Genomic DNA, 14,522 nt, shown 5'->3' with positions numbered 1-14,522 from the left:
TCTTTGCCCCAAACAGATTTTCTCGATTTTTCAAAAATAGCAGATCTACAAGCTCGTAGCGCGGCACTCGGTTCCGCGCTACGAGCTTGTATATCTGCTATTTTTGAATAGCCAAAGTGTAAAATAATAAAAGCTCTCAATACGCTTGTAGATCTGCTATTTCCCTGGGGTGCTAGATTTAAATAGTAGATACATGTAGATACATACTTGGCCTTAAAGCAGATAAATAACCTGCGTTCTCAAGTACATTGACCAGACATAATCAACTATACACTGTTAAATATTGGTTTATTTACATATGTATATACAAATGGCAGCAAGGATACTAAACAGCATAACAATAAATAAAGTTCGGTGCACGTCTTTCCAGAAACAACTCGTATTTTACATTGAATTTCACAACAAGAAAGAATTACATTCAAAATGAGGCATTGGACACATGCAGGAGTGGTAGGATCATAATGTAGATCAAATATACACAACAGTTCAAGTACTGTGTAGCCCCCAGTGAACCTGGGACCTTGAACCAAATACAGAGCAAACTCCCAAAGGCAACATACTGTGGGGGTGACATTGCAGAGTCGACAGACCTGTGGAGGGTGACCAGCAAAAACTCAATATCTCTCCTGGTCTTAGTTTACTTTTATCTTAAAAAACAAACAAACAAAAACAGCTCTCTAACAAGCAGTTGTCTCTACAATTCATTTGAGATGAATTTCAGAACCGATTGTTGGCATCCCCAGCAAAAGTGTGTGATGATACCTGTGTAAAAATTAAGCCCCATTTCAAAAATAACAAACTTGGTGCATCGTGATACACTGTGAGCTTGTAGATCTGCTTGTTTTGCCTAATTTCTAAAACGTTTCTTTTAAGCAATAGGACACTTTGACAGAGGTTTGTGTTGTGTAGTCACCTTGTCATTATGCAGCTAGTCCAATGGCAGTTGATCAGATATCAATAATCCAAGAACAGTGTCTCACTGACTTCCACTGTACAGCTCTCACAGTCATTCTTCTAGTACATAAACAAACGAAAACAAAGCTGATTCTGACAATATATATAACGTCACAAAATCCAGTACGGTGTTTGTTTTGAAGAACAATGTAAACTTCCTGTTGATTTTACTATTTGAAGATTCAGATCTTCTATACTTCTTCCACAGAACATGGCTCAACGTGAAGTTTATCTGTTTATTAACCCATTTTGGGCGGGAACCCCCATTTGTAACTACCTTTCAGGACGGGAACCCCTTTTGGGGTTGTTGTTGCCATGCACAGTATATAGAAACATACATGTGTTGTAATGTCTTAATAAATATTTGGGTTTTGTGATGTTATATATCGTTCTCAGTTATGTGCTAAAAAGTGACTTTGAGAGACGTTTCATCGTACAATGGAGACGCCGTTTCTTTTTGAATTACTACTTTTGAATCAACTGCACAAGTAGCGATACATCTCGCCAATTAGGACTAGTTACATCATGACAAGGAAACTACACACAACTAGGGATGGGACAAGAATCGAGATTTTTTATTTATCGTGAAATTGTCCTCCGTCATACACTGGGATCAATTCACCTTTTATTTTCCGAGCTGCATATCCGGTACCACTTAAACCCTCTAGAATCGGTAAAACCGCACCTGTACTTGATAGTCTTTCTTCACTCTCTTAATCTCTTTGTCAAAAATAGCAGATCTACAAGCTCACAACGTGTCGCAACACACAACGCGCTGTGAGCTTGTAGATCTGCTATTTTTGGCAAATGTTCCATCCCAGACTATGGATGCTGGCGTTCTAGTGGTTAACAAAAGTGGCATTTTAAGAATTTTAAAAGCATATTTTGATTATCACGATAACGTCGCAATTATTTTGGTCACAATAATCGTGACATGTAATTGTAATATCGTCCCATCCCTACACACACCAAAGTGCCCTCGTGCTTTAAATGAACTATCAGGATTTGACAGTGCATGAGCAGCAGAGCATGCGCGTGAGAGAAACGGACCAGAGCATCATCATCATCCGTGGCTCAGTTGACGCGACAGGCCCGTATCATCAGCAGCTGCAGCAGGATGAAGAGCGGCGACACGATGAGGCCGAACCACAGGTGCGCCGCCTGCTCGCGCTCCGCCAGCTTCTGGCACAGCAGCACCTCGCACACCAGCTTCAGGCCCAGCACCGTCAGCACCCAGAGCAAGCGCAGCACCGCCAGCCGCTTGTCGTTCTCCTGGTACAGCCGGATGGACACGATGGCCGTGAAGTACGTGCTGAGGCCGTCGGCCGCGAACAGCGGCACGAACACCTGCCACCAGCTGAGCGCCGGCGCGAACATGTCCACCCGCAGCGCCACCAGCACGCTGAACACCAGCAGGGCCGTCAGGTGGAGGAAGAGCTCGAAGGTGGCGAAGCCCAGCCACTGGACCAGCTCCCTGAGAGAGAAGAGCATGATGATGGGGGAATAGGGAGGGGTACCGTATACACAGGAGGAGGAGGAGGCCGCTGTGGGAGGGGGGTCCCTCAACTAGGCGATGGAACTAACTCAGTCCTAGTCACACACTGGCCAAAGTTAAGGGATGCGGTCACCTAAAAAAATCTGTGTGGGTGGGTGGGAGCCGGAGGGAGGGGAATGGGCAGAGGCAGTGAGCCGTGATGTTGTTGCCTCGGTGGAAATGCAACCGAGTAAACGCGGTCACATCCTTGAATCTGCTTTTCCCAAGGGTGTGTGTGTTCTGTTGCAGGAAAGAGGCGACACCGACCAGGCAGGAGGGGAGAGGAGAGCGGAACCGGAACTCCTCCCAAAAAGGCTGTGACGGCACAAATCAGAAGACTGGCCTGAGTCACAGCGGGGCAACCTTCAGCCTGGATGAGAACAACAACAACAAACAGCATTTAAATTCAAATGAAATAAAACAGGGACAAAAACAACATGGTACACAGCATGCTAGTGATGCTACACAGAAGAACCCCTGTGTGTGTGTTGTCTTAACCCAGAGAGTGTACAAATGGAACCAAATGGACCCTTCTGGCCCATGGGTCTGTAACCCTGAAAGTGTACAAATGGAACCATGGGGGTTGAAATTAATGCTCAGGATTTTACAGTGTGTACATGTCTCATCATCATCCGATCTGTGATGCTCACATACTAGCCATGATTCACATGACGCTCGTCTGTCACAAGCGTCATGGCCCTACTTGTTCCTGTTCTTTTTTTATTTCTACATTTATAATCCGTACATCTACATAAACGTTCAGGTTTCAAATATAAAGTACTTACCCCATGGCCATGGATGTAACAAGTTAAAGCGCCCGGGTCTAAGTACCCGTATCTTCCGTATTGTTCAATAAAAAGCATTTTAATCCGATCGGTGGCCATTTCTTTTTTAATTATTTTCATATACTTTCAACTACGCGACCCCATCGGTTGGGAGGTGTACTGCACTCTGATACATTATAACTATGAAAATAATGGCCGCCGATAAGAGTAAAATGCTTTTAATTGAATAATACGGAAGATACGGGTACTTAAACCTGGGCGTTTTAACTTGTTACATCCATGGCCGTGGGGTCAGCACTTTATATTTGAAATATGAACGTGTGTGTAGATGGACTGGTTGTAAATGTAGAAATTTCAAAAAACAGGAACAAGCAGCGCCATGACTGTCATGATGACAGTCATGTTTCAGGGCTAGCTCACATACAATTATATACACAATAACAACACATTATTATTAAAGTACAGCACTTATAGCCTAGTATTTTAGCAGCATATCCTTTTACCTTGTCAAATGTTGGACGTTATTTGTCCCATCTAGCTGGTGTAAATGTGAGCAGCTACTGAGGATCTGAGGCTAGCAGCATTAGCTGGCTTTGCTATTATTTTCCTCGTCTTCTTCTTCTTCTTCTTTTAGTTTGCTGCTATTAGGTGCATACCGCCACCTACTGTACCAGAGTGTGGTACATCCATAGAGGGTACATCACATCACAGAAAATGCAGGGATACTACTACAACTGAAATAATAATACATAATAATAACCATATTTTTCGTTTTTTTCATAATAGAGTAATCATAGAGTTATATAATATACGTTTTTCTTGAAATCTTAGAATTTCTGGTCTCGAAGGAACCAAAACGAAGGATACAGGATAGGTGGGCACTTAGGGACACCTGGGCACCTCGATGTAAAATTGGCTATTTTGTCCAAAATGTTAAATATATATATATATATTTGAAAAATGCTCTTAAGTAATGTTAAGTACACATAATGTGAACATGCACGGTACATCATTATCAGACTTGATTTATCCGTCAACTTCTTGTTTATGCCCCAAAATGACTGGATATACAGGTTTTGTAGCAATTGTAGAAATATTAGACCTTAATTGTCGAGCATGTTCTAATCATGTATACTTTACTTTAACTTATTTTTTTCCCCAAAATATTGATTGTTTTAACATTTTGGACAAAATAGCCAATTTTACGAGGTGCCCAGATGTCCCTAGTGCCCACCTATCCTGTTACCGAAACGAATGCTATTGGCTGGAAGGGGGGCAGCGAGGGCGGGTCTTCACCCAGCAGAACCAATAGAAGACCGGGGTGTGCTACTTCATTCATTCTACGGTAAGCGAGTGGTTCCAAGTCAAGACAGACAGTAGTTCACTCAATTCACTACAAGGAAGCTCCAAGGTAACCATGGCTCTTCATTTATTGTTTCAATTTGTATTCATTTTTGTATTCATAACATTTTATATGGAGTTATTCATGCTACCTATTGTAATACAAACAGTAGGGACGACATTGTTGAACGTAATGGTAACTTAGTAACTGACAGGAGAGTTATAACAGCTACACTGTAGCTGCGGTCATGCTGGCCTTGCTGCCAGTACAGAATGTTACAGTGTGCAGAATGCAGTGGTTCTCACAACTTTTTCATGTCAAGGACCCCCAAAATGATATGTATTTGGCCGCGGACCCCCATCTCAAAATGTTTTGTTCCAGGGACCACCCCAGAAGCAAAGATTTGATTATCAGTTCACAGTCATGTTATTATATTGTAATTACCAAGGCATTCATGTTTTCACCACTTTAATGTTCCAACTGCTAAAGGTGAAGTTAATGTTATTATCAGTTAATGCTTGTTTTATGTTCATAATCTACATTATGCAAAGCAAGTGCTAGTCATTAAAAGTGTCAAAATAAATAATGAAATAGTTGTTGTGAATGGTGTGAAAAATACTGAAATGTAGTCGAGTAGAAGTATCAAGTATCATCAAAAAGAACTTCTTATGTCAAGTAAAGCATCTAAATTGTACCTCAAACAGTACTTGAGTAAATGTACTTAGTTGCTTTCCACCACTGCAGTTTGCAACACAGAAAGCCTTGGTTCTTGCAAGCGTGGCAAATGCAAGCAGATCCAGACATTTGTTTTTACAACCAATACCATGCATGCATGCTTGATCAATTCAGGTCTGTGAGCGTACACTCTGAGAGTTACAGGTTCATTAAGGGTCCATTTGGTTGCATTTCGTACACTGTTGGAGGTTTTACTGTGTGTTGTTTTTTCTGTGTCTCTGTCAGGACAAAGAGATGCAGACACCGGTGGAGTCAGTTCTTCACAGTGGATATTTCCACCCAACACTCCGGTGCTGGCAGACCTCTGCCACCACTCTGAGACCCGAGAACCTCATCTACCCAATTTTCATCACGTAAATATCTATGTATTTATTTAACCCATTAAGACCGGGAACGCATCTGTGTGTCATTTTAAGATTTCAAAAATATTTTAGCAGATATAGAAGCTCATAGCACGGCATGCACTATGAACTTGAAGATCTGCAAAAAAAAAAATCGTGAACATTTTTGCAAATCTTCCAATATATCTTTTTTAAAGCAAACATTTTTCTTTTGAGAACCACTGATATTATAGCAACATGAGTTTTTTCAAAAAAATGTATAGGATTTAGAAGACATTTGTAGAATCCCCAGAAGCAAAGATTTGAGTTGAAATGTTCCCTTTAAATATATATATATATTGAAAGACCCACGATTTTCCATGATTTTCCCCAAAAATAGCAGATCTACAAGCTCATAGCGCGGTACTCGGTGCCGTGCTATGAGCTTGTATATTTGCTATTTTTGAATAGCCCAAAGAAATCTAAAAATGACAGAGATGCGTTCCCGATTTGAATTGGTTAAAGGGACAGACAGAGAGAGAGAGAGAGACGGATGGAATCATAAGTAGGTGACCTTTACTTACTGTAAAGGTCACCGGGAGCGTGACGAATATATGATCCAAAAATGTGGTGGCGAAATATTTCGCCTCAAACAGGTTGATGTGAGGATCATTCATACAGGGCGACACTTTTTTTTGTGGTGAAAAATCTACCTAGTTTTGGTAAAGAATTGCATCACAGCAATTATCTTAGAAGCTGCTAAACCAGCCTGACAGCATGTCACAGGTTCGACTCCCGATCCCGACGACCTTTGCTGTGTGACTCCCGCAGACAGCGCAGCACCGGCGATACATATGTCTGTTGAGAAAGAGCTATTGCAAACAACGAACGTAATATAAGACAAAGAAATGTTAATAAAATGCAAAATGGAAGAATAATCTATGTATGTTTTTTACTTTACTCAAAGAAGCACAGTGGGCAGCATTACCAGATCTGCAATTGTGATAACAACAGCAAAATTAACAAATCAAATAACGTTCAAACATGTAGTCTAGACTCTACAGCATGAGACGACATGTTGAAGGTGTTGTTGAAGGCGTGTAACGCTGCCCACTTTGCCCACCCCAGTAATCCTTTGTTAAGCAATGGTCAATTAATCACCATGGCAGGCAGCACTGTTAAACAGGAATTAGCATGCCGTATATGTGACGCTCCAACAGTATGGACATACAACTTGGGTCTCTGCTGTTGCAGCAAACCCTGCCCTTTAAATGGCGGCTACACTTCTGACACAAACACACACACGCGCGCACGCAGGCCCTCTGCACTTGTCTTGGCTTTGTTTACATTTTAGGCAGTTAGTCAGTGCTATTATCCAGAGTGACTTCCTGTAATAATGGTAACACATTGGCGACACTTGGAGCTAATGGCAGAGATAACAAACACCAGAGCCCACTTCCCTATGTACCCCCAAAACCCATAAATCAACGTTACAGTGGTAGAATACAGACAAGAGCTAAGAGGAACTGTTGATGATTTGATTTTGATGGATTGATTTTTCATATTCTTCCCCACAGAGACAGTGAAGATGCAGTTGAGCAAATCGCCAGCCTACCGGGAATAGCTAGGTAAGGAACACAGCTGTTATTAGTAACATGGGCAACGAATTGAAGAATCGTCTCCTAACCAGAAGGCTACAATTGTGAAATATTTTACAGCAGCCAATGAATTTGTTTCTATTAAAAGACCTTGAATCTCTACTTTTAACAACGAGGAACCCATGTGACACCTGTGTGTGTGTGTGTGTGTGTGTGTGTGTGTGTGTGTGTGTGTGTGTGTGTGTGTGTGTGTGTGTGTGTGTGTGTGTGTGTGTGTGTGTGTGTGTGTGTGTGTGTGTGTGTGTGTGTGTGTGTACATGATTAATATTATACTTTGAATACCTTTTTTGCATCGTATGAAAAGCTCACACGGCGTTGTTGTGAGCTTGTAGATCGGCTATTTTTGAGCCACTGAAGCCCAGGGTGTGTGCTCCTCCTCAGATAAACGCAGTGAGGTTAGGGTGGGCCTGTGTCCAACCACTGTAGCTGGAGCCAGATAAGAAGAGAATCCGTTGGATAAAACTGTTGCTCACAATGCAAGCATGCATTCATAACGTGAACAATCCTGCAGCGTGCTTCAACCCAAGACCTGTGGCAGATTCTACACCACTGTACCAACATAAGTTTTCTGAAAAAACTTATGTTGGTACAGTGGTGTGATCAAAAACCTTTCATGTCAAGGACCCCCAAAATGATATGTATTTTTGCTGCGAACTCCCATCTCAAAATATTTTGTTCCAGGGATCCCGAGAAGCAAAGATTTGAGTTAAATATGTTCGCTTTAAAAAAACATATCTTCAAAGATTTGCACACATTTCCACGATGTTTTCCCAAATATAGCAGATCTACAAGCTCATAGCGCGGCACTCGGTGCCGCGCTATGAGCTTGTATATCTGCTATTTTTGAATAGCCAAAGAACAAACACATTGCGCCAGGATGTCACAGCATGAGATGCAAAGCTGCAGTCAATATTTGAATGACTTTTATGTGATGTCTTCAACCTTGAATAAATGTAAGATAACAATTAATGCACCATCATGACATGCCTTGGTGTACAGCATTATATTGCTGTTCTGAATAACCCTTTTTTTCCCTGTTCATAGATATGGGGTGAACAAGCTTGAGGGAATGCTGCGCCCTCTTGTGGAGAATGGCTTGAAGTGCGTGTTGATTTTTGGTGTTCCTGCAAAAGTGGCAAAGGTGGGTGAACTGTGGGTTCTTCTGCTTTTGGCCAGTTTGATGTATTGTTTTCACGATATACAGTGTGTTATTTCCCTTCATTGCTCACATTGTGTGCATAGTACAATTACATTTTGGTAATACATTGAAGGAAGAGAAGAGTCATTTTTATCATCCTGTCATAATTCTTTCAGCTATTAGTCTCGCGTGGCCAGACTGTTGCCTCCCACAATTTTCAAATGTTTCCGGTCATACAGTCTGGGACTCGGAAGCTCTGATCATGATTACAATATAAACCGGATGTGAAGCTTCCTCTCCATTTCCGTTTCGTCTTTACAGTCGCGCAAATTTATCCTAATATAAGTACAAATCATCTAAGTATATTTAGCTTGCTGCTTAGCAGAAATTGAAATTAAAAAAGAAAATGTAAAGATATTTTAAAATATATTTTCGTGAACAGAAGTGCCAGTTTCCTCAAGCGGATTTCGGGAGCTGTAGTTCCAGACTCTATATAGCATTCAGAGATTGTGGAATAGTTGTCTGGCTACGCGAGACTATTCAGCTATTGAACCAATACAGACAGATGACAAATTAAAGGAAACACCAACATAATGCAGGGCTGCCAACATTGGACTGTCAGAATCCAGGAGATTGGTTGGGGGTGTGGCTAGCGGGGGGTCTGGGGGTCCTCCCCCCACATTTTTTTTTAACAGAGTAGATGTAATTTCCAGTGATTTTGTGAGTTTGATGCTTTTATCAGGCTTGCATTACTAGTATTGGAAAATAATGGGTACAATTTCATCCATTAAAAAGGCAGGCCTACAGAAATTGATTTGTTGACTGAAGCAATGTAAGACCCATCTTTAATAATAACCATTCATTACTTAAAAGTTAATATCTCTGGATATGATGGCATGCACTGACCACACCCCCGAACCGGGGGGTCTGGGGGTCCTCCCCCAGAAACGTTTTAACATAGTAGATGTAATTTCCTGTGTTCTGGTGAATTTTGGGAGTTTGATACCAAATCCAGGAGAAAAACAGAATAAATGACGATCCAGGAGAGTGTCAGGAGACGTGGTCAAAAACCAGGAGACTCATGCGGGATCCAGGAGTGTAGGACAGCTTCAGTGCACCTTGGCGTACATTTTAGTTGCTGGAACTCTACTGGAAAGATGGAATACTATTCTAACAAAATGTGCTCCTTCATTTGGTGTTTTGATAATGATGGTAGAGGGCACTATCTATCTATGTATGTATGTATGTATGTATGTATGTATGTATGTATGTATGTATGTATGTATGTATGTATGTATGTATGTATGTATGTATGTATGTATGTATGTATGTATGTATGTATGTATGTATGTATGTATGTATGTATCTATCAAGTCAGTCCAAAATTTCCAGAGGTGTTCTGATCTGGTCCTTCACATGAAAAAGTTTTAGAACCTCTGAGTTACAGGATGTTGGACACACTCACATTTTCCACACGTATCTCCATCAGGACGAGAGGGGCTCTGGTGCAGACACTGATGATACACCTGCAGTGCTGGCGGTGAAGAAGATCAGGTCCCTGTTCCCCGACCTCCTGGTGGCCTGTGATGTCTGCCTCTGTCCCTATACGTCACACGGACACTGTGGTCAGTGCTAATCTCTATAAACAACTCTTCCATATCAATTATATATAATATAGATCACCTCTACAATCACCCATTATATATCTTGTTGTGAATTGATACATGGTGACAACGCTGTCAAACATGTTCCAGGCATTCTACGAGAGGACGGCACACTTAACAATGATGCCAGCTGTCTACGTCTGGCAGAGGTGGCAGTGGCGTATGCCCAGGCTGGTAAGAATTATTAGTTATTTTTATAAGCATGTGTTGTTATTAAAACTTGATAAGCGTACTACTCTTACCTTCTACCCACATTACGATTCCTTTCAGTAACGTGTAAAGTGTAACCGCTTTAACCATTATTTTATACTTTGGCTATTAAAAAATTGCAGATCTACAAGCTCATAGCGCAGCACCGAGTGCCACGCTATGAGCTTGTAGATCTGCTATTTAAAAAAAATCTTGAACATTTGTGCAAATCTTTGAATATATATATATATTTCTTCAAGAAAACATTTGTAACTCAAATCTTTGCTTCTGGGGATTGTACAAATGTCTGGTTTTTTTAACACACAATCCTAACATACAACTTGTGTCAATATAATGTGAATCCAATCATGAAGTTGTAAGATGACAGGTTTCCATGTGTTTCACGTAGGCATGCCGTTTTCCATAAGCAAGCTTTCGAGACGGAACACAATGGAAAGAGTCACATTCTCATCACAATTATAGAATGATAGGATTCCCATTAAAGTCAGCCACGGTCATTACAGCAAATACAGAGACAGAGGACATTGATTAACTATATATAGTAGTTAGTATGTATTTTACAGGTGTATTGTGTCACTACTCTTAGGTTGCCACATCATTGCTCCATCCGACATGATGGATGGGAGAGTCAGAGCCATCAAACAAGCACTGATGTCCAACGAGATGGGCAACAAGGTAACAAAACAGAGGGCCTCTTCTCACTGTTTAAGATTTGAGTCATGTGATGTGTTTAGAAAAATGGCAACCGTACAATAAAGGAAATGATGATATTTTAAGTCTACTGTATTTTACTGTCAAAATGTAAAGGGGGGGGCGGGGCGGGAAGCACTAGGCTAAATTTGTTTGTATTTGTTTTCCATTTCTGGTTAGAAATGACAGCAGATTATTTATTTATTGGCCTGCCAGTTTTTCATGGCTCTTTAATTAAAACTTGACCCCTTTTGTCCCCTAGGTGTCAGTGTTGAGCTACAGTGCGAAGTTTGCTTCCTGTTACTATGGTCCCTTCAGGTATGTACTGTGCTTCGTGAGGCCAGGTATTCATCTTCAGCAATGGTGTAACTATAAGTACATTTACTCAATTACTGTACTTAAGTACAATTTTGAGGTACTTTTACTTTACTGGAGTATTTCCAATTGTCTATGCTTTTGCTTCTACTCTACTACATCTCAGAGACAAATATTGTACTTTTACTCCACTATAATTATTTGAAAACTTAAGTTACTAATTACTTTGTAGATTTTGATTATTATTACAAAACACACTAACCACTTCAGCCGTATATGTATTTCGCCATTTGAAAATAGCCGATCTACAAGCTCACAATGCGTCGCAACGCATTGTGAGCTTGTAGATCGGCCATTTAAAAAAGAAAAGTATGCATTTTGAACTTGTGAAATGGGACATTCTGCACAATGAGTACTTTAACTTTTGGTGCTTTAAGTACATTTTGATGCCAGTTCTTTTGTACTTTTACTCACGTAAATTTTGAATACCGAACTTTTACTTGTAACGAAGTATTGCTAAATTGTGGTATTGATACTTTTACTTAAAGTAACACATGTGAGTACTTCTTCCACCACTGATCTTCAGTGATGGCTAGATTTGAAATTAAAACCCTAAGACACTATTGTATTGTTTCTTGTATAGAGATGCTGCTCAGTCCAAGCCTGCGTCTGGAGACAGAAAATGCTATCAGCTACCTCCTGGTGCCAGAGGTCTCGCCCTACGAGCCGTGGTGAGTTTTGTGCGTATGGCTCAGGGGCAGTATTGATTTTGACAGCAATCTTTTATTTCGTTTTGAATAAAATTCCATTTAGTTTTTGTCATATTTTAGTCATCTGAAATGCTTTAGTTTTTGTCTAGTTTTAAGATTATAGATTATAGTCGACTAAATCTACAGTTGATTTAGTCGACTAAAATGTATCAAGGCGATGCCTTGATGGCGTCGTAATGGCAAATTTTACACTTGGTTGCGTGCTGAAAATAGCCGATCTACAAGCTCACAACGCGTCGCGCTGCGACGCGTTGTGAGCTTGTAGATCTGCTATTTTCAGAGCGCAACACCTGAGCGCAAACAAACGTGAAATGACTTGTCTTTTAGTTCTACTGGATCTCTTCTCCACTCGTCCCTCACTAACATTTTAGTCTAGTTTTTATTTGTTGGCGAAATTGTCAATATATTCATTTCGTTTTCAACAGTCGAAACGTTTTTCGTCATAGTTTTAGTCGACAAAATCAACACCGCTCAGGGGTGAGGTACAGATATTGCATTCAAAGTTTGTTCAGGTCCTGAACGTATTTGGAAAGGACATTGATTAAAATTTGTATTTCTCAGATCAAACATTCAGAAAATACTGTGTAAAATGTATTTATTAGGTGTAGGTCATTTCTGCATCGTGCACGCAAATCTGATACTTTAAAATAGTACTTGATGATTAGCAGTGTATGGCTTTTAATTCAATGGTGCTTTAAATGTTCTTGGATTTGGACTTTAGAAAAGTGATATACAAACTAATCGTTGTACAATTATTATGACCGTTGCTGCGCATCAGGAGCGAGACGTGAAGGAGGGAGCTGACATGCTGATGGTGAAACCAGGACTCCCCTATCTGGACATTTTGAGAGAAGTGAAGGACAAGGTCAGTGGCTTAACTGGCAGCGCCTTGCAGGCACAGGAAGCTCCATTTGTTAACCAAATGCGTTACATGAGATAACCAAATCCAATCAAACTAGATTATTAAAAACACCAGCCGTTCATCCCTTCCATTTGCCTTATGTATTTTGATGGGTCCAAGTGGAGCGCTGCAATGAATTAAAAAAATATCGATTAGTCACCCCATGGAGACTTGAATTCATGGATATTTCTTTTCGTTTTTGTCGCATTCCTAAGCCAATAATTTTATGACCAGCGGACCGGTAGGCAGCGGTTCCGGTAGGAGACACAAAGGAGACTCTTTGTGTCTCCTACCGGAACCGCTGCCGGTCATCAAATTATTGGTTTAGGAATGCGACAAAAACAATATTTTTGGGGTGAACTATCCCTTTTAAAACCTATTTATTTTTCCTCTCTCTTGTTGTGTTCAGCACCCTACTCACCCCCTGGCCGTGTACAATGTCTCCGGGGAGTTTGCCATGTTGTGGCACGGTGCCCAGGCCGGAGCGTTTGACCTGCAGGCGGCTGTGATGGAGGCCATGACCGCCTTCCGCAGGGCAGGTGAGAGAGGAGAGGCTACATGATCACTTATACAACTAAACATGTCTTTCTGGTTAAAAAGAAAACGAACAAAAGCTCAGTGTGTAATTTCCTTGTTCCAGGTGCTGACATCATCATCACCTACTACACACCTCAACTACTCACCTGGCTGAAACAGTAGACCTCATTCATCCTAATAGAGAAACACTGGACCAGGATACACACTAGTTCTTTTTTTTTTGTCAGTTTGTCTTTCTGCTTGTTTCAACAAACCTGGTACAACATTGGTTACAGTCATTGAATTATTTACCAAGTACTTTTTGTTTGGGGCCAAATTAGACATTTTACCCCACATGATATGTCTCTTTTTGGCTTTCCTTCGTTGCTTTGTCCCTTTCCTCTAACATTGGGAGAGGCAGTCGGGACAGCTTCACGTAATTGCCTTAATTTGACTTCAATCAAGAGGGTTCACTTGTCACTCCTACAGGTAGACACAGCGATATGTTAGTGTGGCATGTTCCGCAAGACTGCTAACAACAGAAATAACAGTATACACGATAATAATATGTTTTGTTTCAGTATCTTGTCTTGCTGAAAATGCCACACTAAGATGTATGTACCTGTGTGAGTGAGTGACAAATAACCCTGTTGATTCTCTTGATTGAAGTCAAATAAATGAAGGCAGTCTGCCACTGTCCTGCACTGCCAATATTAGAGGAAATGGCCAAATACTTTTGGCTTTACAGACAAGAAACAAGAACCAATAGAAAGAGGGGGCATTAGAGGCAATCTATCCCTTATAGCCTGTATAATTTATGTTTTCTTTACATACAGTATGTTATGTTCCTGTTCTCTTTTATATCTGTGTTCTTTTCAGATTACTTGCCAGTGTTGACCCTGTTGGGGTGTAAACTGTTCTTTGAAGCGTTTACATGCTTACTATTTAAGTACTTGTGTTAGGAGCCAAATTAACCATTTCTATAGCCGT

At 40.8% G+C, this 14,522-nt stretch overlaps 2 protein-coding genes across 2 annotated transcripts; one reads left to right on the top strand and one right to left on the bottom strand.

Annotated features, from left to right (window-relative positions):
* Window positions 1-291: 291 nt before the first annotated feature.
* Window positions 292-3,895, bottom strand: tmem203 (transmembrane protein 203). The gene is made up of 2 exons (XM_084046762.1): window positions 3,777-3,895; window positions 292-2,858 (listed from the first exon to the last, which is right to left on the bottom strand). Exon 2 carries the CDS (start codon window positions 2,443-2,445, stop codon window positions 2,029-2,031), a length of 417 nt encoding a protein of 138 aa, XP_083902888.1. The 5' UTR covers window positions 2,446-2,858; window positions 3,777-3,895; the 3' UTR covers window positions 292-2,028.
* A 740-nt stretch (window positions 3,896-4,635) lies between these two features.
* On the top strand, window positions 4,636-14,311 carry alad (aminolevulinate dehydratase). Its single transcript, XM_084046142.1, has 12 exons — window positions 4,636-4,684; window positions 5,576-5,703; window positions 7,248-7,298; window positions 8,373-8,469; window positions 9,956-10,091; window positions 10,221-10,304; window positions 10,927-11,015; window positions 11,293-11,348; window positions 11,989-12,076; window positions 12,894-12,980; window positions 13,426-13,555; window positions 13,657-14,311. Exons 2-12 carry the CDS (start codon window positions 5,585-5,587, stop codon window positions 13,713-13,715), a joined length of 996 nt encoding a protein of 331 aa, XP_083902268.1. The 5' UTR covers window positions 4,636-4,684; window positions 5,576-5,584; the 3' UTR covers window positions 13,716-14,311.
* The last annotated feature ends 211 nt before the right edge of the window (window positions 14,312-14,522 follow it).

The sequence above is a fragment of the Gymnoscopelus microlampas genome (assembly GCF_963454915.1).
Source record: "Gymnoscopelus microlampas genome assembly, chromosome: 21".
NCBI classification, from domain to species: domain Eukaryota; kingdom Metazoa; phylum Chordata; class Actinopteri; order Myctophiformes; family Myctophidae; genus Gymnoscopelus; species Gymnoscopelus microlampas.
Note: the sequence above shows the minus strand (reverse complement) of the source record. Positions and strands in the feature narration are given on the sequence as shown.